Source organism: Eucyclogobius newberryi, unplaced genomic scaffold, assembly GCF_026437365.1.
Source record: "Eucyclogobius newberryi isolate DKJ021-1_F unplaced genomic scaffold, fEucNew1.0.hap1 SCAF_1, whole genome shotgun sequence".
Lineage (NCBI taxonomy): Eukaryota > Metazoa > Chordata > Actinopteri > Gobiiformes > Gobiidae > Eucyclogobius > Eucyclogobius newberryi.
In genome coordinates this window covers 48,517,478-48,540,637 of record NW_027315723.1, presented here as the reverse complement: position 1 = coordinate 48,540,637, position 23,160 = coordinate 48,517,478, and the positions used below count along the sequence as shown (strand labels likewise).

General features: G+C 42.6%; 1 protein-coding gene across 1 annotated transcript; it reads right to left on the bottom strand.

Annotated features, from left to right (window-relative positions):
* Positions 1–2,541: 2,541 nt before the first annotated feature.
* On the bottom strand, positions 2,542–22,006 carry sonb (SON DNA and RNA binding protein b). The gene is made up of 20 exons (XM_072450341.1): positions 21,883–22,006; positions 19,214–19,411; positions 17,807–17,838; positions 17,489–17,670; positions 16,199–16,491; positions 15,706–15,908; positions 12,845–13,124; positions 11,847–12,043; positions 11,608–11,757; positions 10,922–11,076; positions 10,715–10,849; positions 9,653–9,739; positions 9,309–9,581; positions 8,368–8,478; positions 8,172–8,288; positions 5,744–5,891; positions 5,543–5,611; positions 4,680–4,795; positions 4,475–4,576; positions 2,542–2,931 (listed from the first exon to the last, which is right to left on the bottom strand). The coding sequence occupies exons 1-20, from the start codon at positions 21,963–21,965 to the stop codon at positions 2,854–2,856; spliced, it is 3,009 nt and encodes a 1,002-aa protein (XP_072306442.1). The 5' UTR covers positions 21,966–22,006; the 3' UTR covers positions 2,542–2,853.
* Between the last annotated feature and the right edge of the window lie 1,154 nt (positions 22,007–23,160).

The window sequence follows — 23,160 nt, the reverse complement described above, 5'->3', positions numbered from 1 at the left end:
TGGTTGTGAGGAAGCCCTGCTGCTCTCTCTCTCACCTGGAGAAGCCTGGCAGCTCTGTGAGGATCCTGTTCATTGATCTCTCCAGCGCCTTCAACACCATCAGCTCCTGAGGGACAAGCTGGAGACGGCTGGTGTGGAGTACGACCTGCAGAGTGGATCCTGGACTACCTCACAGACCGACCCCAGTTTGTGAGAGCCCGGGACTGTGTGTCTGACACTCGGACCTGCAGTGTGGGGGACCTGCAGTGTGGGGGCGCCCCAGGGTACTGTCCTCGCGCCCTTTCTCTTCACCCTTTACACTGCAGACCTCAGACACGACATGGACAGCTGTGTCCTGCAGAAGTTCTCTGACGACTCTGCCATCATCGGACTCATCACGGACGACGATGACGCGGAGTACAGAGGACTGGAGCAGGACTTTGTGGACTGGTGTCAGCGGAACCACCTCCTCATCAACGCGGGGAAGACCAAGGAGATGGTGGTGGACTTCCACAGAGGCCACCCCACTGCCCCCTCACCAGTGAACATCCAGGGACGGGACATTGAGAGAGTGGACTCATACAAGTACCTGGTGTTCATCTGAACCACAAACTGGACTGGACTCATAACACAGACGCACTGTACAGGAAGAGCCAGAGTCGGCTCTACCTCCTGAGGAGACTCAGGTCTTTTGGAGTGACAGGGCCACTCCTGAAGACCTTCTATGACTCTGTGGTGGCATCAGCCGTCCTGTAGGTGTGGCCTGCTGGAGCAGCAGCATCACAGAGAGGGAGAGGAGGAGGCTGGACAGAGTCATCAAGAAGTCCAGCTCCGTCCTGGGCTGTGCTCTGGACTCGGTGCAGGTGCAGTCTCACTCTCTGCAGGACACTCTGTCTGCTCTAGAGCAGCTTCAGAGACTGATTCACCCTCGCTGTGTGAAGGAGACGTTTCACAGGTCTTTACAACAAACACTGTTAGCCCTGTACACGTGTATACTATCATACCCATGTGCAATACTGACCTAATCATGTGCAATTCTGTCATACTCATATGTCTATAAGAGTTTTGTTTATAAGAGCTTTTCTATTAAGAGTGTTTTGTCTTAAAGCTTTCTATAAGTTGCCCGTTCTTATACTTCTGTACCTACTTGCGTTGCAACACGAAATATCCCCATTGTGTGGACAAATAAAGGCTTATCTTATCTCACTATCATGTGTTTGTGGACTGACTTATTATTCATAAAAACTGGAGTGAGGTTAAGGAGGCGCTGCAGCTCCCACAATTCAGCTGACATTTGATCTCGGATGTAAAACTCCAGCAATGGAATTAGAAAGATGTCAAACTGTGGACTGTTCTTTGGGCTACGGGACGGGACTGAAATAACTTTGGACATTTATGAAAAAAATTGAATATGTTGCAGAAAGACTGGAAATTGTCTAAGTACTTGTCCTTAAATGCCTTTAAATCCAAGTCCATAACATGCAAATGTTATTTCACTGTTGGTTGTTGAAACTGTGGTGAACTTTGCTGCCTCTTGGCCAGGATGCACTTGGAAAAGAGGTTTTTAATCTCAATGGGACTTTCCTGGTTAAATAAAGGTTAAAAAGAAAAAGGTTTTACTTTTGTACTGAATTTGAAAAAGGACAAATCCACAAACAGGTCTCGGCCTGTGTGTTCTCAGGGGAATAAAGAGCGTGGTGTTTGTGGCACTGAACTGCAGCTCTTGCTATAATAAATCCAACATACGATGTAAATGCTTCACCAGGGGAAACATGTGTTATAACTAAAAGCAGGTATTTGTGTCTCGAAGCTAAAGCCAAACAGCAAACTCTAACTTGCTGTTGAACACTGGAGCTCGATGTATTAGACTTTTCCACTAGCTTTAAATAATCATTTTACACATATTTCCCAGCTGAGGCACTGCAGCTCCACCAGCTGCTCTGATGTAAAACCTATGCACCTATTAAATCTTTTTGTATGAAAATCACTTTATAAATAAAGTTAGATTGAACTTCAGATCCATTAATCAATACAATACATTCTGAGTATTCACACTCACACATTCACCGAGGACGTGTCATCTTGAATAAACTGAAGGAAACAGGAAGTGAATCACAAATGTTCATGTCTAAAGATGACTTTACTTTGAAGTCTCTGCTTCCTGGTCTTGGTAAACAAACAAATACAAAGCAGTAAAAAAAATGTTTCAAGAATGTGCCATTTTAAACAGCAACAAACTGCATAAGAAAAAATAAACTTATATTGTTTCAATCACAGAAACCAAATGTAGACTGAATTAATTGTTTCATTTGCCATGTAGTGTAGCAAACTAAACTGTACTTCTGACTGCCACAGTGGGCCTTTATTTGTATGGAACCACAATTTCAACAATTCTTATAAACTTATTGATTTAATACCACAGCTCAAACTCAAACCGGATCTGATGGTGAACTCTCTGTCCCTACGGTGCCCCACAAGGCTCAAGGCTTTGATATGATACAAGTGGTTTCATCTAGTTAGTCATTTAAAGACAGTACACATTATTCAACTAATTAAACAATATAAATATACTCTTTATTTCATTTGCTCGATACAGATCGGAGCTTTTTGAAGTTGGGCTACATGGGGAACACAGTAAACAGAAGCATGGCAGACTAAAAGACACATATTTACATTACTTTAAAACAAGTTCAATTGAAAATGTTACAAAAATCTACTCCATGTTACAATGTCTTCTGTACAAAACAAAGTGTCCTCTGCACCGTGTCCTACTTTTGAAATATTGTTTATGAAATAGCAAAGAGAACATCTATTCCCTTTAGAGTCGTATTAAATCGTGTCCAAACTTGGTGAAATGCGGCGTGTGCTTGAGGATCACGTGGAGAACAGGGGCCCGGTGGAGGCAGCCGTGAAGACGGGGCCCGTGTACAGACCAGGGCCGTCCGCAGGAACCTGCAGCAGACATCACATGGCTTCATTAGCTCTCCGTCATGTACATTCTGAAGTGGCTTATCATCATAAACTAGATGGGTATGGTTTCAGTCACAGTATTTAAGTATTAATATTTGCTGTGGTGCTGAAAACCCTCACAACAACCTTCCACCCAGTGCCTCCCACTCCACCCAGCCCCTCCCACTCCACCCAGCACTGACTGATCAAGTATTGTGTATTCCAGAGTTTGATCTACAAAAACATTTCAAGAGGGGTCGTGATTTATCATATGTAAAAATATTATCATCATTAATAGAAGTAGGCCTATTATTATTATCATCAATAATATGCTATTATAAACAATATAATAATTATTGATGTATTTATTTGTATTTTATGAAAATGAAACAAGATGACTAAACAAATAGGTCCTCTGCTCCTGCTGCAGGTGATGATCGTCAGTGTTTAAACCAGTGAGCAGCTTCTCATTTCTGAAACAACCATGTGAAAAGACAAATCCCGTGGTCATAGAGGAGATGTCAGTGTGTTTGAGAAGGATCAAGTCATTGGCATCGTGAGGCAAGAGAGCTAGCCACTCTGCCACCGTACCTATATTTTACACATGTATAAACCTAGATTTAAGCTATAAAGATGAAGAGAGTCATAATTAATGAATAAGCGCTGCACACAACAATGTTCTCTGGGTCACAAATGTGAGATCACTTCTGCTGAGTCAACAAGCGACGCACTAAACTCTATAATTCTGAGGTAAATTAAGTTATATATTGTTCCGAAAATATTTGAGAGACACGTGACACAAATTAACGGCGGTGGTTGGACCGGTTCACGCTTGGAGTTTTTTGACGCCCTCAAATGGTCCGAATCCAGACCCTTCTGCATTTGAACAGAATGTAGGAGGGACTGGCTGCTCAGGCAAGCAATTTGTGACTGAACGGAATTGCCTCGTTGAGGGAAAAATATGTATAATATGTTTTCTGAACTGAACTGAGTTTAATATATTCAAGGACAACTGGCTATTTTCTTATATGTAGTGATCTGTTATCAAACCTAATGGCAGAAGCTCCCTGGGATCCCCTCGTCCCCTCCAGTGACAGTGGCCCCTTGACCCTCTGGCCCCTTGACCCTGTGTCCTCTAACGCCCTGCAGCGCACTCCCAATATAAACCTAATATTTACCGTAGGTTCATTAAATAGATCTATTGGCTGCAGAGGGAATGACAGAAGAGAGATGAATGCGATTTGACGGAAGAAATGCTCAGAACAAGTCTAGGGATGATTTATGGACTTTAAAACTGCACAGAAGATCGACTTGTAACAAAACAGGACAATTCTGAAGTCATTTTGACGTTTGGAGGAGCGGACTTTATAAACAAAGAGTCATCAAACTAGAGTGAATGACGCTAAATAAAACTCCAGCTATGTTTTTGATCAGGGACCAATGTTAGAACATGGTTAAAAGCTTAAAACAAAGCTTATTCAAAATGAATCAAAAACTAATGACAGGGAATGACATGAGCAATAATGGATAGTGCATGCAGTCCTACCTCTCCCAGAGCCTGCAGGGCCACAGTAGCAGCCATGGCCTTGGCGTGTTTCTTATTGGGACTGGCAGTCTGAGGCTGGTAGTCCACTCCACCCACCGTCACCTGCACCGCAACAATCCATGCCATTTATGTTAAACCCAAACACCATTTGTCTATGTTTGTGTCAGTAAATGTATTAAAATAATGTTGAGGAAAACATGTTGACCTTGAAGAGGAAGTTCTTGCGGTGGTCGGGGCCACTGTGGTGCACCATGACGAAGTCCGGCTGCATGATCTTCTTCTTTGTGCAAAGTTCGATCAGCGCCGACACCGGGTGTTTCCCTGATCACACAGAATACTTCAACATTCATAGACATAAACAAACTGGTAATATTATGGTACATTTTAACTCGAGCTTTTCCACGACTTTTCTATAACCATTTATTTTCAATCAATTATTTGCTTCTATCAGCCGATTGATACTGTACACACTTGTTTACAGATTTCTAAACATAGAACACATTTAGTTACAGTGTGAAAATGTAGTTTTGTCATATAACTTGTACTGATTATTCACACTAACATGCTCTCTTAAAGTGCTTTTATTCACGAAAAGGTTCAAACGTTAAAGAAAAACACATTTGAACGTTCCATTAAAACAGTTTGAGAGAAATCTGACATTGTTTTCCATCTTTCTCCCGTTTAAAGAAGGATGACACTAGAGAGTAGGTCTGTGTATTATTCATGTGCAGTTTGCAGCACACAGAGGTGTAAAGCGGCCTCCAAACAGCCCTGAACCATGTTTTGTGTCACGTTTGAGAGTAATAGCCGTTGCTCCTTTCCTAAAACCACATCAGAAAGACGCTGCGTGCATCCACAGTGAACGGTCGTGTTGCATGAAAACGAATGAGCTTGAAAATAACCAGAACAACGTGAATGTGAGGTGTAGCGACGCCAAATCAAAACTGGTGCAAAGCGTTGTGTAGAAGGTCTTTGTGGACTTTAAAACAGGACCACACAGAGATCAAAGTAGGACAAGAGTGAATGTGCAAATGACTTTAGCCTGTGCGGACAGTGAGCGTCTCTTACCCATGAGGTCCTTGGTCACGACTAGTCCTCCAGTCTGCTTCTGTGGCTTTTCTCCCTCCGCCACTAAACCTAAAACCGCACACACCAACATAATTACACATTTTGTTCAGGCACATTTCGATCAGTCTGGTGATTAATGTCTGCGAGCTTTTCCGTCCCGGTTAAGACGGGCGTGACAGACAGACGGAGCATGCTGTGTACCTTTGCGGTCCACCTTGAAGTCGATGATAATAGGTTCCACTGTGCCCTCTCGGTTCCTCCCCAGGCCCTCGCCGGTTCTCCAGCCCATCTTCCGCATGAGGAACTCCCCAACGCCTCCCGACACAGGAGCGGCTCTCAGGAACTGGTCCTACGAAAAGGTTTGAACGTACGGTACATTAGGGCTTTGAAGTTTTGCAGATCTTAAAAAGGGACATATCATGCTAACTCAACTTTAATGAGTTTCAGGCAAGTACCGGTACATCCCCCACAATGCATTTCACTGTAAAATACATTTCGCACTTCGCAACTTAGCAGCGAGAACAGGAAACAATGAAAAGTAATGTCTTTAACAGCAACAACACTGTAAAACGTAAAGCTTGTTCTCATTTGTTTGTGGCCATTTCAGCAAAAGATCCAAACTAAACTGGGCTGATGCTTTGCCATGAATTCATCTGTGGTTTACAACACACAGAGCTCTGAAGCACCACAGAGCTCTGAAGCTCCAGAGCTCTGAAGCACCACAGAGCTCTGAAGCACCACAGAGCTCTGAAGCACCACAGAGCTCTGAAGCTCCAGAGCTCTGAAGCTCCACAGTCTGAAGCACCACAGAGCTCTGAAGCTCCAGAGCTCTGAAGCTCCAGAGCTCTGAAGCACCACAGAGCTCTGAAGCACCACAGAGCTCTGAAGCTCCAGAGCTCTGAAGCACCACAGAGCTCTGAAGCACCACAGAGCTCTGAAGCACCACAGAGCTCTGAAGCACCACAGAGCTCTGAAGCTCCACAGAGCTCTGAAGCACCACAGAGCTCTGAAGCTCCAGAGCTCTGAAGCTCCAGAGCTCTGAAGCACCACAGAGCTCTGAAGCACCACAGAGCTCTGAAGCTCCAGAGCTCTGAAGCACCACAGAGCTCTGAAGCACCACAGAGCTCTGAAGCACCACAGAGCTCTGAAGCACCACAGAGCTCTGAAGCACCACAGAGCTCTGAAGCTCCAGAGCTCTGAAGCACCACAGAGCTCTGAAGCACCACAGAGCTCTGAAGCACCACAGAGCTCTGAAGCTCCAGAGCTCTGAAGCTCCACAGTCTGAAGCACCACAGAGCTCTGAAGCTCCAGAGCTCTGAAGCTCCAGAGCTCTGAAGCACCACAGAGCTCTGAAGCACCACAGAGCTCTGAAGCACCACAGAGCTCTGAAGCACCACAGAGCTCTGAAGCTCCAGAGCTCTGAAGCTCCACAGTCTGAAGCACCACAGAGCTCTGAAGCTCCAGAGCTCTGAAGCTCCACAGAGCTCTGAAGCACCACAGAGCTCTGAAGCTCCACAGTCTGAAGCTCCACAGACCACAGAGCTCTGAAGTGTGGAGAGTCCTGTTCTCATGTTCACCTCCTCTACGCCTTGTGCACTTTCAGAAAATGCACACTTCAGTCAGTGTGTCCTGCCAGCATTGGGACAGGGCCACTGAATTTCCATCCAGGTCTTCGAGATCGAGTGGAGATCTGGGTGTTGGTTGCTCTGGTTACAGGAACCGCCTCTTATGTTATGTGTAGTGACACTACTAATCCTGCAGAGGGCGCACCAGGCACAGTCTGTTTAGTTTGGCTTTGCTAGAGAAGCAATTTCTCTGTTATTAGCGGTTAGCCGCCATTAGCCGCCATGTGCCGAACACTGAAGTCCTGCAATGCTTTTAATGTTTAACATATCCCTGATTTCCTCATTTAATGAAGATATACATATATATATGTGCATGTGTGTGTATATATGTATTTATGCATGGATCTGAGGTAGTGTGTGTATATGAATGCGGATGTATATGTATATATAGATATATATATATGTATAATTATGTTTTCTCTCTCTCTTCCCAAATTCTTTATATAGGTTAGTTTGTGTAACTGTATTGTAATCAAAAAAGATTGGAGGGAAAAATGTGAGGTGACTTTGTTTTTTAAAAATTGATTGACAGAATGTTTTTGACAAATTTTCCAAATGTCAAACACATTTAAAATGTGAACATCTACAGCTCATGACAAATATAAAAGTCTACAGCTCATTGCAACAACAAATCAAGTAAATGAATGAAGTAGTCGAAGACCAGATAAACAACAGGACACTGAGCTCACATTTACAACAATACAGACTTCACACACAGTTGATCACATTTCTCTCCTTAAATAAGATGTTTCAGAGTCCGTTTGTTGAGTAACGATTGTGAGTTGAGCTGAAGTGGCCTTTATCTCCCCCTGTGTCTCCCCCACATGTTAGCAAAGCTCTGCACAGTCGCCACAACAACAGAGAAACAGGGCAGATTTTTCTATATTAGGTTAATTTGATCGAAACAAAACCTCACTGACAAAAATGAGGCACAAAACAAAAAGCAAAGAAACATTTTGAGTTGTGCTGCCCATAATTTAAACGACTCAGATACTTTTCCTAACCTTCTTGAGCCAGGCTTGTGGTCCATTGGAGGAGAGTTCTTCGGAGCTGAGAACCTGAGCTCCTGTGGAACCAGTGAAGAGCCCGGGAACCGTGTTGGACTGGGCCCACGCATCCACCTGCAGCAAAGCGTCATTGTGTCATGTGATTTTGACTTTGTTAATGTATGTTCAGACTGTACTTGGTGTACTCCCGCACCTGCTCTTGTGCCCTGCTCAGCATAGAGAGGGCGCTCACGTCATGGGGATTCTCGGCCAATCGTCTTTGAGCTTTGATCCGTTCACTCACAGCTTGGGAGATGTCAACAGGCTGTTAAATTAAAGCAAAAAAAACAAAACGGTATTGGACAGTATCACAGGTTGTATTTCTTGTCAATGTTCTTTTTGTAGATATTTATCATCTCGATGCTGTTGCTTCTGGTATTCCTCGATCTCCTACGTTTTTCCGGGATTCGTAGTCAAATTGCAATTTTTCCTATATTTTAGCGCGGCGGAAGATTAATAGTAGCAAAGGACGACTTTGTCGTTCTAGAATAGCACTAGTTAGAACTTCTAGTACTTGTAGCTATGCAGTTTTGGTCATGCAGTGATCATGGCACGCACACTGGCTTCTAGTTCAATAGTACTTTAAGTCTAAAGAATAAAGTAGAATGGCGGTAAATGCACCTTTGCAGTTTGCTGCCAGCCGCCATTAAAAGTAACAACAACAACTTTGAGAGTTTTTAAATACATTTGAACCAAAAAGGGTGAAATATGGTGACTTACGGCTTCTGGAAGTATTTGATGAAAATCTGAAATGATTATACTTTCTTTTTTAAACTTTTAATAATGTCTCTGTTATAAAAGGGTAATTTTGTGTGATTTAGAGTTTGTCTAGTTCAGGTAACAATTACAATTGTTTTTAGAGTAACAATTATTTGATTAATGGGTGCAACCCTAAAAAGGCAATTTGATTAGTGCCAAAAGAATAATCAAAAGATTGAGCGATTCAGTTTTGTCAGTATCTTCATCTTCATCTCCAGGTGTATTCTGTTTTCATATATTCAAACCAAATGCCATGTATAACATTTTTTCTCACTGACTTGTTTATCCTGATTAAATAAAAATACATTGAAATAAATGAAATGTAAAGGATGTAACCTGCAGTGGCGGCTCGGGGAACACACTGTCATGTTCCACAGCTGCTTCTGGTTCCGCTGCTGGCCCCGCTGCTGGCCCCACCCCTGGTCCCGCCCCTGGTCCCACCCCTGGCCCCGCTCCTGGCCCCACCCCTGCTCCTGGCCCCGCCCCTGGCCCCGGCTCTGCTGAGGGCTTGGCCGACACAGGAGAGTTCTTCTTGGGATTTGGTGTGTTTTTTTCACTGGTCTTTTCAACAGGGACCCATTCTCCGTACGCGACTTGCCCCTCGCCCTCCTGGACACATAAACAAATGAAGAATGAAGAATAAACGTTTTTTTTAAATGTCAAAATGTTACTTGACTAACCTTTTTCCGATGCTGAGATCCAGAGGACACAGGAAACTCTTTGGCGATGCCGGCGTCGCTCCGGACGGCCGGCCGGACGGCCATGTTCTGGGAACGCACACAATCTTAATACAGTTCTTCACAATACAAGGCTTAAAGATGTAACAAGTGAATACATGTGAGAGTGACTGGTTGTCTGTGTTTCTATGCATCTGTGTTAACCCTGCGACGAGCTGACCTATGTCAAGGGTGAACCCAGCCTAAGGCCCAAGGTCACTGGGATAGGCAACTGAAAACTAATCAATATACAAAATAAAAACAGATTTAGTGTGATTGATTGGTGCAATATTCACAGTTAAAATCTGACCTTGGTTTGCCATGGTCTGTCAAACACTGCTCAGTATATCATAGTTCATATACAATATTGTAGTTTTCAGACTAAATTCAGGGCTCTACAAACTTTAACAGCCAAAGAGTTGCATTGGTTTGGTTTAAAGCAAATGAAAATTAGAAAGAGCTTCAAGAATTATTTCAATTTAAACGAGATGAACCGATGAACTAAATTGATTCTAAAGAAATAGGCCAAGTGTTTGCCACTATAAAAAAGGACATTTTAATGATCCATCTATCAGTGTATTTCCTTCGAAACATGAGAAAGGGATTTGGACTCATGCAGGAATATTCAACTCAAGTCCCGGGGGCCAAATATTTAAATATATATATATATATATTTTTTACTGGTTTCATTCTGGGTTAGCACTAGTATAGACCTGGTTCAGTCCAATCTGCTTTGGACCGGTTTTTGATTCTGGGTTAGTCCTGGTTCAGACCTGGATGGTTCTAGTCTAGTCCTAGTTTTTTTGAGGTTAGAAGGAGTTCTTCTGCATAATAAAGAAAATGGCATTTTTACAGTGTTTTTAACATGTTGTACCAAATAGTAAAAGTAATAGTTTTTTCAACCAAAGTGCAAAGAGTAAGACCAGAGGCTCTAGAGCGATGCGGCTCTAAATAGCGGATGTGGCTCTAAATGTGGCTCTAAAGAGCGATGCAATGCGGCTCTAAAGAGAGCGACGCGGCTCTTACATTGATACTAAAGCGGATCGCCTTCAGCTCTTTCACCGCTGCAGCTCCGAACGGTTTTCCCTCGTCCTCTTCATCTGAAACGTGTGGAGCCGCCACCGGGAGCTCGCCCTTACTGTCCACGATCATCTTACATTTCTGCACAAAAACCTTCATGAAAACCATATTCCAGTTTGAATCAATAGCAGAGAAAAGTTTGAGGTCTTTTACTTCAGTGAACTCTTTGATGCTAATGATGTTAGCCTGTTTCTGCACACTCTTCTTGGCCTCCTCCAGGGCTGAGCTGAGCATGCTGGAGCCAGAGGTCTTGCTGCTCAGGGAGGGCAGGAGGGCGCTGAGGTTTGACAAGGCTGCCGTCATGGAGGCTGTAAGTCAGACAGAACATGGAACAATTATTCATGACGTGCAGTTCTGCCTCAGTTTAACCATGTCAGGACTTTATGTCCAGTGGGACTCAAGTTCAGATACAAATATGGTAATACTTTAAAAAGATGAGTTCATAAAGCATCTAGTTAATGGTGAGAGAGTTATGTGAACATTTTGAAAGATTTTAAAATGTAAACTATGTCTCTTTAGTAGTGGAGGTGCTGGTCTCCATGGTGATGTTAGTCTTTTACATGGTGAATGTAATTAAACATATCCACCTTCTATTCACTCAGTTACAAGTGTAACTGAATAAATACAAGATCCCGGGCTTCTACTGCCAGATGACTTGCCAATACAAATCCTGATGTGGGAACGCCACACAGATAAAGTACAGTATGCTTCAAAATCATGGATGTGAAAGGAAATGTACTCAAGAGCATGTTTAAAGGCAGCAGAATATGTGTCCTTTATTATTACGTGATTACTTTAGACTAATCAGAGCTGAGCTTCAGTAATAATGGCTGCCTCACCTGCGGTCATACTGGCCATAGCAGGGTTCATAGCCACTGGCAGGTTTAGAGGAACAGCAGTGGACATCAGGCTGGACGGCACCGGCATTCCAGCTTTCACACACATAGCAGCTGCGTTTGCTTTGGCGATCTCCAAAAGCTGCTCTTTATCTGAACACATGCAAATATAACAACAAAAATTAAATAATAGCCTCTCAGCGCTGGCAAAGTAGAAGCTGGTAAAGTAGAAGTGGACTCACCGAGATCGCTGATGCGGTGCGGACTGCTGGAGTTGCCGTGCTTCCTTCCTGCCGGGGATCTATTTTTCCGGAGGATGAGCACAGGGGAGTGACTGGGCTCCCTCCTCCAGCGGTCCCTCTGGCTGTACGGGTTCCTCTTGCGGTGGTCTTTGGACACAGAGCGGCTACGGGAGCGGTTTGACCGGCGACCCCTTGACCTAAACAAACAACAGAAAGAGTGAGAATCTGGACATTTTATGATCGTTTGAAAAAAAGATTCAGAATGGATTTGGCAAAAGTTGTAATCATGTAATCATCCAAAAAATGCCTCAGCAATTTTATGCGATAATTCATATTTTTCCCCAAATAATCTAATTTCTATTCAATTTGGTTGACATTATTGACATAACTAAAACATTATGGGCTGTATTTTGCCCCAGAACTTAGTGGTAATGTGATCGTTGACGAGTTATTTTGCTGACATCAAGCGTCGGCAAAACTGCTGAGAGCGTGGTACTCTAAACAAGAGGTGTGATCATGCCAAAATATGTAGTGCATTCTGTGAATGGCCAGAATCGTAAGTACAGGTAATAAACTGCAAAAATAGTGCAGTGAAAAACATAACAGGTTGAGCCTTAGTCCGAGCAGACTGGGCTAAATCTCACAGACACACACTCCATTCCCCTGCAGACAAACCGAGTGTGAGTAGGAGCCCGGGAGAGAATGGAACGAATGTCTGTGGGATTTATTCCAGTCTGCTCCGAATAAACTGAGACTAAACCAGGTCCAAAACCTGGAGCCGCCAAGCACAGAATGCACTCCAATCCACGCACACATCTCTGCTTGTAAACCTGGTTCACTGGGCGACAATCATCACCGAGGGCTCAGGGGCCTGGTACCGGGACTAATGCTGGTCATCGGACCAAGAGGTCTGGGTGTGGGCAATTTCCAGAATGTATTATACATTCTTACTTGTAATCAAAATACAAATATGCCCATTGTACACACAACGCATTCACCTTGTTCTGGATCTCTTCTTCCTCGGACTCCTTGTTCTTGAGCGCCTCCTGCGGCTGGCTGACCTGCTCTTGGATCTGCTCTTGGACCTGCTCTTGGACCGGCTCCTGGACTTCTTTGCTCTCCTGGAGGACTTGTGCTCCCTCTCCCTCTGCCTCTTCTTCTGAGGCGAGCGACTGCCTTTCCTCCGGTGTTTGGACGGAGAGTCTGCAGTAGACGCTTTACCTGAGGTTTTGTCCTCAGATAGGGACTTGGCAGTAGCTGTTTGAGATGCAGTTTGACCTAAGAAAAAAAAAAAAAAAAACATTATACACAACTATGTAGTACTAGTGGTGTAAAATATCCATTGGGTCAGAATTATAAAAAAATAAATGAAAAAGGACCGTTAGCGTTAGTCAACAATTGAGGACATTGAGCATTTTGAGGACAATGGAATAAGTCCTCAAAATGCTGCATATAACAGCAAGCTGGAAGTAATGGACAGACAGATTCTTAGGACATGCTTTTTGGTTGATTAAGGATGCATCTTGAATGATTCGATATTGTACAATTCAGTATAACATTGAATAGAATCTAGCCCATGGCCACAATCCGGTGTGTTTACAGCATGTGTATTGTATTGTCTCGAGCAAATAAACTCACAATACACTTATGGTACTACAGTAGTGCCATTTGGTAAAAGAAAAGGGTTCATCGTTTCATACTTTGAGATACAGTAGGAAAACCGCTGTGGTGAACACCAAGCACAGCCAGGGAGAGAGCCTGTTTGCATTGACAACATTGACATATTGATATGACCCGTGTCTCAAGATACGTATGCAGTGTTCTCGCTGAGGGGTTTTAGCATGACGGGCCGCTATGCTTCGGCTGGTCACCGCCATGCCCAAAAGATACCGCCAGCGAGCGAAAAGCACCACGGCGCACGCAGCACTCCTCGCTTGCGCTGCCCACGGCGACGGTTTGTCCCACCGCCGTCCTTCAACCTCAGCTTAGCGAGAACACTGGTATGGAATTGTGAGAACACTGTATTGTTGTTTTACAAATAAAAAGGATAAATGATCCAACCACTTCCAGGTAAGACAATACATAATGCTCATTTTATTCCATCAGTTTGCATACAGAAATCAATCAATATCAGAAAAGGTTTATTGCCATTGTCGGAGAACAAAATTCACAGGCTAGGAACTTGCTTTGGTGTTACGGTGCAACATATAACAATGAACAATAAAAAAAGCAACTTGTATCAAATAAGGCATGTATCAAAAACATACAATTTACTGTTAAGAAAACTTAAAAGATAAAAATAGACTTATATACACAAAATGTACTGTTAAATTTACAGATGTGCAGAAAGTGAACAGTGCAATGAGTGGCACAATAAATGATTGTTAAAGTGACAGGTGTTTTAAAGTGTTCATGAGTCCAAGGGCAGTGGTAAAGAAACTGTTTTTGTGGAGGTTCTGGTCCAGATGGACCTGTAGGGGACATACATGTCCCAAAAAGACCAGTTGAGCCCAGGCATAGCCTGTGTATCCAAATGTGGAATTATTTGCTTTGACATTTTTGTTTATTAAACCCATAAAAAAGGATTCTGGTTCATAGACCTTCTTATTGATCTTTCTTTAGAGTTATAATCGTCAGTCAATGAATCGAGTACTGTAGCCTCCTGCCTGAGGGCGTGGCTCAAGCAGACCATGTCCAAGGTGAGAATGGTTCAGCTGTGATTTGACCTGCTCGTTCCACTGTCCTAGAGATATACTGGTCCTGCAGGGATGGAAGTCTGCAGTCTCTGTTTGGTTCCTGGCTGTGGCTCCAGCGTACCACATGGTGATGGAGGAGGTGAGGATGGATCCTCTCCACTGGCTCAGCTGCTGCAGGAAGTACATCCTCTGCTGGGCCTTCTTGATGAGGGAGCTGATGGTGGGCTCCCACTTGAGGTCCTGGGTGATGGTGGTGTAGAGAAAGTGGAGGGAGTCCACGGTGGTGATGGGGGCGTCTGAGATGGTGAGGGGGGCCTGGGGGGCTACGACTTTCCTGAAGTCCACGATCATCTCCACTGTCTTCTGGGCGTGGTCCAGGTTGTCACCGCTGCTACCGTTGTTACCCGTCCGAGATGAGCCCGATGAGGGTGGTGCCGTCTGCAAACTTGATCAGTTTTAAGGAGTCGTGGCTGGAGGTGCAGCAGTTTGTGTACAGGGAGAAGAGCAGGGGAGAAAGTACACAGCCCTGTGGAGCTCCTGTGCTGATGGTCCGAGTGTCTGAGACATTCTTCCCCAGCCGCACACACTGCCTCCGATCCCTCAGGAAGTCAGTGCTGCACCAGCAGGTGGAGTCAGGGACGTTGAGCTGGGAGAGCTTGTCCTGGAGCAGAGCAGGAGGATGGTGAATGCAGAGCTGAAGTCCACAAACAGGATCCTGGCATAGGTTCCCGGGGAGTCCAGATGGTGCAGGGTGAAGTGGAGAGCCAGGTTGATGGTGTCGTCCACAGACCTGTTGGCTCTGTAGGCGAACTGTAGGGGGTCCAACGGGGGGAGGTGAAGGACTTGAGGTGAGGGAGGACCAGGCGCTCAAATGACTTCATGACTACAGACGTCAGAGCCACAGAGCCAATGAAGCATGCTGGGACATGGCATGACTCCAGGGGGATGGGGGCATCACAGCTCTCCACATGGCTCTTTCTCATCTTGACAAAGACAGCACCTGTGTCACTGGATCATGGACTTCTTGAGTAATAGACCACAAAGCGCCAGGATCCAGAGAAATATATATTTAAAGCAATATTTAAATACAACAGTCTGCAATAACCACCCAGTATCATAATATATAATTTAAATATATATAAATATTCACAACTCAAACTTACCTTCACTTTTTGGTGTTTCTTGTGGTTTCTCATCTGTCTTTTCTCCTTTCTCAGCGGTGACCGGCTGTGCGTCTCCTGTGGTCAGGCGCTCCTCTGTGGGCTGCTCGGTGGAGCTGGACAGTCCGTCGGCACACGGGCGCTCACTGGTGGAGCTCTGCGCAGGGTCAGCGGGTTCACCAGAGGGGGGCTTCTTCTCTGCCGATCTATTAACAATATCAGCGGTCGAAATGTAGCTGGAAGCATATTCTTAACCTGCTCAAATCAATTACAATCTGTCCCTTTCGACCAATAACATTTCTAGTCATTCCTTTAAATGCATTTGTCAGTGTTTAAATTTATTCTTATTTAAAGTTATACAAAAACTGGTTTGGTTTATTTTTAGGTAAATGTAAAATATAGTAGCATGCACTTGTAGCCCCAACGTAGCAAATTTCTCTCCCGATATTTCTTGAAAATGTATTTGTTAAAATGACTATCTACAGTTTTTTTGTACCTGGATCTTGTTCTGGACTTTCTGTGGTCTCCGGTTTTGGACTCGTTCTTGGACTCGTTCTTGGACTCGTTCTTGGACTCGTTCTTGGACTCGTTCTTGGACTCGTTCTTGGACTCGTTCTTGGACTCGTTCTTGGACTCGTTCTTGGACTCGTTCTTGGACTCGTTCTTGGACTCGTTCTTGAGTGTAGAGGAATGGGACTGAGAGCGGGACCTGGACCTGGATCTCGTCCGGGAGCGGGAGGACTTCCTGTGCGTGGACGCTTGTTTCCTGTTCACCTTACTGGAGCTCTCCTTTAAAAACAGAGACGTTTCAGTTTTAGACACCTTAGCACCAGTATTTTATATTTAGTAACTTTATTGTTGGATATGGAGGCATATTCTTAGGTTCCCATTGCCCTCTGCTGGCAATGGTGGGAAAGTACATGGACATTTAGTTGTTTTTGCGGTCCAAATTCTAATATTTTAGTTTTTAAATAATTTTTTGAGTAAGAAATGTTACCTATTTCCTCCGCTTAACCATTTCATTAATAGTATAGTTTCTTTGATATGCTTGTAATAATTCAAGAGGTATATTTGTCAACTGGATTACCTGGAGAACTTTTTAATGAGAAATACTGGGTAGGGTTTTGATGAATGAACATTATATGCTTTGTTATGAATCAAGTTATCCGAGTACCCGTTTGGGACTGTCGTGTTGTGTACCCGTTTGGGACTGTCGTGTCGTGTACCCGTTTGGGACTGTCGTGTCGTGTACCCGTTTGGGACTGTCGTGTACCCGTTTGGGACGAGTACCCGTTTGGGACTGTCGAGTACCCGTTTGGGACTGTCGTGTACCCGTTTGGGACCGTCGTGTCGTGTACCCGTTTGGGACCGTCGTGTCGTGTACCCGTTTGGGACCGCCGTGTCGTGTACCCGTTTGGGACCGCCGTGTCGTGTACCCGTTTGGGACCGTCGTGTCGTGTACCCGTTTGGGACCGTCGTGTCGTGTACCCGTTTGGGACTGCTGTGTACCCATTTGGGGTTGTTGGGACTGTCGAGTACCCGTTTGGGGCTGTCGAGTAGCTGTCGAGTACCCGTTTGGGGCTGTCGAGTAGCTGTCGAGTACCCGTTGGCTGTCGAGTAGCTGTCGAGTATCCGTTTGGGGCTGTCGAGTATCCGTTTGGGGCTGTCGAGTATCCGTTTGGGGCTGTCGAGTATCCGTTTGGGGCTGTCGAGTACCCGTTTGGGGCTGTCGAGTACCCGTTTGCCGTTCGGGGCCGTCGAGTACCTGCTCGGGGCCGTCGAGTACCTGTTTGGGGATGATGTCTGGCAGCTGTGGTTGGTGACCGTTGCTCTCGTCTCTCTTGGCTCGTCCTTCACTCTCTGAATCAGAACCATCTCGGTCTTTACTTTTCTTCCTCTTCTTTTTCCTCCTGTCTTCATCGGGAGACTTGTGGCGATGTCGAGTGGAGATCCGCTCGTTGTCTGCAGCTAAACACAAAGCACAAAGATCATCTATGTACAGACATGTACTATGATGTCTGATAGGAAAGTGCAGTAGCAGTAGTAGGAGAAAAGGGCTGTACAACTAATGCAAATACTTTAGACATAAAAGTGCTCACAGTACCTTTCTCTTTACTGGCCCTTTCGTCATTTGATCTGTAAACACAAGTTAAAAACATAAATCATGTTTGTCATTCACAACGCCACATAAGTAAAATGATCGGTTAAAAAAATATATATTTATCGTTCCAAAACAGCACAAACGTACGATAAACTCAAGTGTAAAAAAGAAAGACAAAACAATATTCTTACTTACTGTTACTTCACTAATTGTAATCTAGGCGTGGTCCTCGTTTGATAAAAGATTAGTCCTGATTAGGGATGTGCCAAAATGTCCGAAATATCAATATATCATGACTCTAAATGTGGTGATGCAGTATCAAAAGCGTGCTGTATATCGTATATCGAGTTTTTTGGTACATCTTTGAAAAGTATTTTGTGACAAGCATTTTTTTTGCTTGTTTAGAGAAAGAAAACATCAATTTGACATATTCACTGTTTTAACGATCAAGGTGGGTGTTTCTATTTCATCCCCACGGACCCCAGAGGGATTGATTGCCTTTTCACAGAGAATCCATCAGTGCTTTGTGCATTGTCCTGTGACAGTCATCTAGTATTGTAGTTACTTTTGTAACTAAGAATGACTGTTGTTAAAATGTATTTGGTTATTCAAAATAGTGATGTATCACAGAATATCATCAATTATAACATGAATATGATTGTTTTGTGAGCCATGTCTGGTGTAGCGTGTTGGATTGATTGGCGTATGATTGCAAAGGGGGTTATTCATATTTTATTCCAGGAAATTTTCCCATGGGAATCTAAGCTCTGCAATAAAAAAATAAAACATTTTTAAAAAGTTGTGCTTCGCTGGTGGTGCAGTGGTAGAGGGCGGCCATCATGGCATCATGGGTTCCATTAAGGGTTTAGACTGTCTACAGCCCCTCTCCCCCTTTAAAGAAGCGTTCACACTACAGCGTCAAAGCATCCAGTTTACATTCAAAGTCTATGTGGACTCAAAGTCCAGGGCGTTTTGAGCATCTGAATGGCGCGAATTTCGCATTTTGATCCTATATAAAATGGACGCTTTGACGCTGCATTGTGAACGCCCCTTAAGGCTACGACTGTCCAATCAATTAAAGCCTTCAGGCCAAAAAGATTATTTAAAATAATTGAGTATTTTATTTTAGCATAATTATGAAACAATATATGATCATTATTATTATTATTTTATGTTGCACCTTTACACCAAAGCAAGTTTGTTCACTGACGATGGCAATAAAACCGATTCTGATTCTTTCACATAGATTTCGGATCATTTTCATGGAAATTTTCCAACTTTGAAAATCCCCTCAAATTGCAACCCTAATTGTAAGAGACTTTGATTTCCAGCCATAGTCCTGATGTAGACCTGGTTCATTCTGTGTTTTTTCCCTGTCAATGTCACATATTTACATTATTGTAATCGTACCTGTGCAGCCGATGTTTACTACGACTGTCCTCAGAATCGCTGCTGTCACGCTCCTTCTCTTTGCTCTTCTTTTTCTTTTTGCTTTTATGTTTCTTGCTTTTCTTTTTATGTTTTTTGAGCGGACTGGAACTGCGAGGGCGTTTTTCAGGAGAACTGGTCTGGCATGTTTCCGGGAGACTGTTTTCTGCCACAGCAACTCTGGTAGAGGAAAGAGAAAAGATTCATTCATCAAATGTATTGGTTTAAGAAAAGCCCCAAAAACGCCTGTTTTAACCAAAGCAAGGAACAAATGGATGCCTTCTACTAACATCTGAAAAGATACAATAAGCTGGTTTTGCTTGGCCAGATTAGAAAGGAAATGTGCGTTTTGTATATTCACTTGTTTGTCAGGTGTGGATAAAATATTACATCATCATCATTTCTATCATGGCAAAGAGGAAGCTTGAGGATGGGGCAACAGCTGGTGAGTATCTTAATGTACGTTCAGATACAAAGCGTCTAAACACGTCAGGCGTTGGAGGTCGCATGCTTCTTTGCAGCGTGTTTGACTGCACGTACAACCTGCACACGCCTCTGCAGCACACACTCTGGTCGCTGCAATATTCACACTCCTGAAGCTGATTCCGTTTTCACTTATGGAACAGAGACATATTCCCTGCTGCAAATGAATATCACACGCTGACGGTGACCACGTTTTATGACAGGTCTGTAAACCTAGAATTAAAGTTTTGGAGATATGATTCAATGCAGGACAATCTCCACTTTTTGTTTATAGAACAAGCAAGGATAATATTCTGGAGCAGAATCTAAACTTTTTGGAGCCAATGTAATTACATGAAAAGTGAATTCTCAGCGCTCGATTATGTTTTCTTCTGATGTTTTCGTCTCTATTGGCTCTGAAAGGGTAAGTCACAAATGTGTCATGTTATTATTATTCTATGTGAAAATAATTTATGTGTTAGATGTAAATGCTGTATTCAAAATATTTAGGCCTGGAGATATTGTGGGCCAGGGCTTTCTTATAATACCTAATTAAACATTAACTTGGGCAGAGAAAAAGATTATTGAGGCCAAACATAAAGCTTATTAAACTTTCATGGAGCATTTTCTGTCATTGCACTTTAGTGATATGTTACAACTCTGGGTTTCAGTGACAAAACTGGACTTTGCAGGGAGTTTTTTGGCTTATGATTATTAAACACATCTAATTTAAGCCAGTCGCTTGTTGAACGCTCTGCTCAAGAGGGCTCACTGGGTATTGCCTGGTACTTCACAATACAATACGTATCACGATCCAGGGTCCATGATACGATACTAATCCCAGTACTCGGAACTTGATACGCGTCCTGATACATGGATATCCATTAAAAGCGGTGTAAAAAAGTGTATTAAAATGATGTTTTGATTAAGATGAACATTTCATGTTCACAATGTCAGAATACAACTGTCCTATGATTAAGTCACATTTTTAGCTCCTCAGATTCAGCTTTAATGTAGGTTAAGAAGTGTAGAACTTCATTTTCCAGAGGGTCAAGGCCTCTAGGCCGGAGATGCCTCCTCCTACGCCCTACGCCTGTCCTGCGGGGACGTGAAGCTCTGACCATTCACTTTTAAAGCTGGTAAAAACCAACAGAAATGCATCCAAAAATGATTTTATGTGCGTGCCTTGGCTTTAACATGTTCAATGTGTCTGTAGCTTTAGAAGTCAATTAGTCAAACCATTATTTCTATTGTACACATTTTAACCAAAGAAAAGATTGAAATATGGTGAATAAAGGCATCTGGATAATTAATATTTACGAATGAAATATCTATTATTTGCTTATACTGATAGAGCCACATCATGGGCTTTTGGTTCTTCATTTTTCTTGTTTGTACAGAGATACAGTATTTTTCATAGCTGATTAATTAGCCTGGCCCCAGACCTTAATACGATATAAAAAAAAAAGTACAACTTTGCTGCGTACATCGATATCCTGTCTTTAAAATAAAACAGTTCATATTAAACATTTTATTGTCTTTCTATCACTTCACATTTTAAACAAGAGCCAAGACTACTCTTAGATATTTAAATTCATCCACTCTATTCATTTTCGTTATATTCATTTGTAAGTTCAAATCATCCATAGGCTTTTGCCGCAATGAAAAACACATCGTCACTGTTTTTGGAGCAGTTTGAGTGGGACAAGTATCGTCCAGACACTTGAAGTGAAGTGATTTGGTTTGAGAGAAGAATGTTGAGCAGCGCGGGTCAAAGGGAGGCAAGTCATTCCCTGTAGTTAGAAATAGGTTTTTTTTTAATGACAGCAGAATGATAAATAAATATATGCGTTCTCACCTAGACACTAACCTACAATGATGAAAACCCAGGAGATTTTAAAAAGCATGCTTAAAAACAGCATGGTAACAAGTCTGTTGCATCGGAACTCGCAATAGACATAATCAAAGTTTCGTAAGTAAATAGCACTCATAACATTAACCTGTAACAGCCCATGTATTAAATAGATGGATGAACAGGTCATTTTTTGCTGTAACTCAATGGTTCGGAGTCCATAAATCTAACATTTCCCATCTCCAAAAGCAGCGTTATTCGCTCCAGTTAAGTCGGAGCGGTTCATTGAGACATCGTCAGCTCTAAAAGACAACTGCAAAACAGCAGCGAGACTTACGTAGAATCTTCCTTTTGTTCTTCAATCTCTTTGATTTTGTTCAATATAAAATCTTGAAATATTTGCTCTATATTGGCTGCCATGTTTTGTCTGTGTGTTTGTTATAAGCTTCCGCGTAGGAACTAGTGGACCTGCATGAAAGTTCCGCACTTCCGCGTAAAATGTAATTTATGATGTGTATAAAAGCCATATACGTTTTTTTGGCTGACATAAATCAACAAATGTGATTAATGGTGGAGTTTGATCCTATGAACGATGTTTTATTTGCAAATAAAATGTTCCAACTCATTAACATCAGTACTTGACTAACACTGCCATCTAGTGAGCCAGTTATATTACTTATAATTTATTAGTCGCTACTAAATATGTTTAGGAGTTTAAACAGTGAGTGACACACCATTCTAGAATTCTCAACAAAGAATTTTATATTAACAAAGTGAAGGCACTTATTTTAAACCAGTATGATGTTTCACCAGAACAATGCGTTCATACATTGCGCTCAAATAATTACGGTTCGTTTGCTGTTGAAAATTACGTAAACTTGCTCTTTTGCAAGACACCTATACGAAACTGTTATACTGAAAACGCGTGTTAACTATTATTTAATCTATATTTCTATTTCAGACTATTTGCTTTTATTATTTGCTGTTGAAATGTGTTCCCTGTGCATGAAAACAAAAGTGTGAAGATTTGTCATGGCTGCATTACAAACACGTGAGTATGTGAATTATGACATTGTCTGTATTACTGGATTAGAAACAGGAGAAGTCTAAAAGTTGGTGTTCATCCAGGCTGTGACTTTTACAGTACATGTTTGTTCCCATCCTGTTCTTAAACCTGACTCTAGGGCTGGAAGATATATTTTTATGATATATTAATATGATTCACACTTTGATATATCGTTTGTGTGTATATATATATATATATATATATATATATATATATATATATATATATATATAAATGCTAATTTTCAATGTTTACAAGGTTTGAAAAACATTTTATTTAGAAGGAAAATAACTTTACCTACCTGGCTGAAAGAGGCCCAGGTGCAGTTTATGTAATGCAACTCTTCTATTTGTGTTTACGTTCTCATAGTGATGCACATGGGCATATGCGGGTTATTTCCATACACTTTAAATAAAAGTTGCTGTGACATTAGAATAACACTTTTGCAGCAGTTTTTCGGGGGTTGTTTGTTTATTCGTAAGATATCGTGATATATCGTATAAACTGAGATATAACAAAATATATTGAAATATGATTTTTGATCCATAT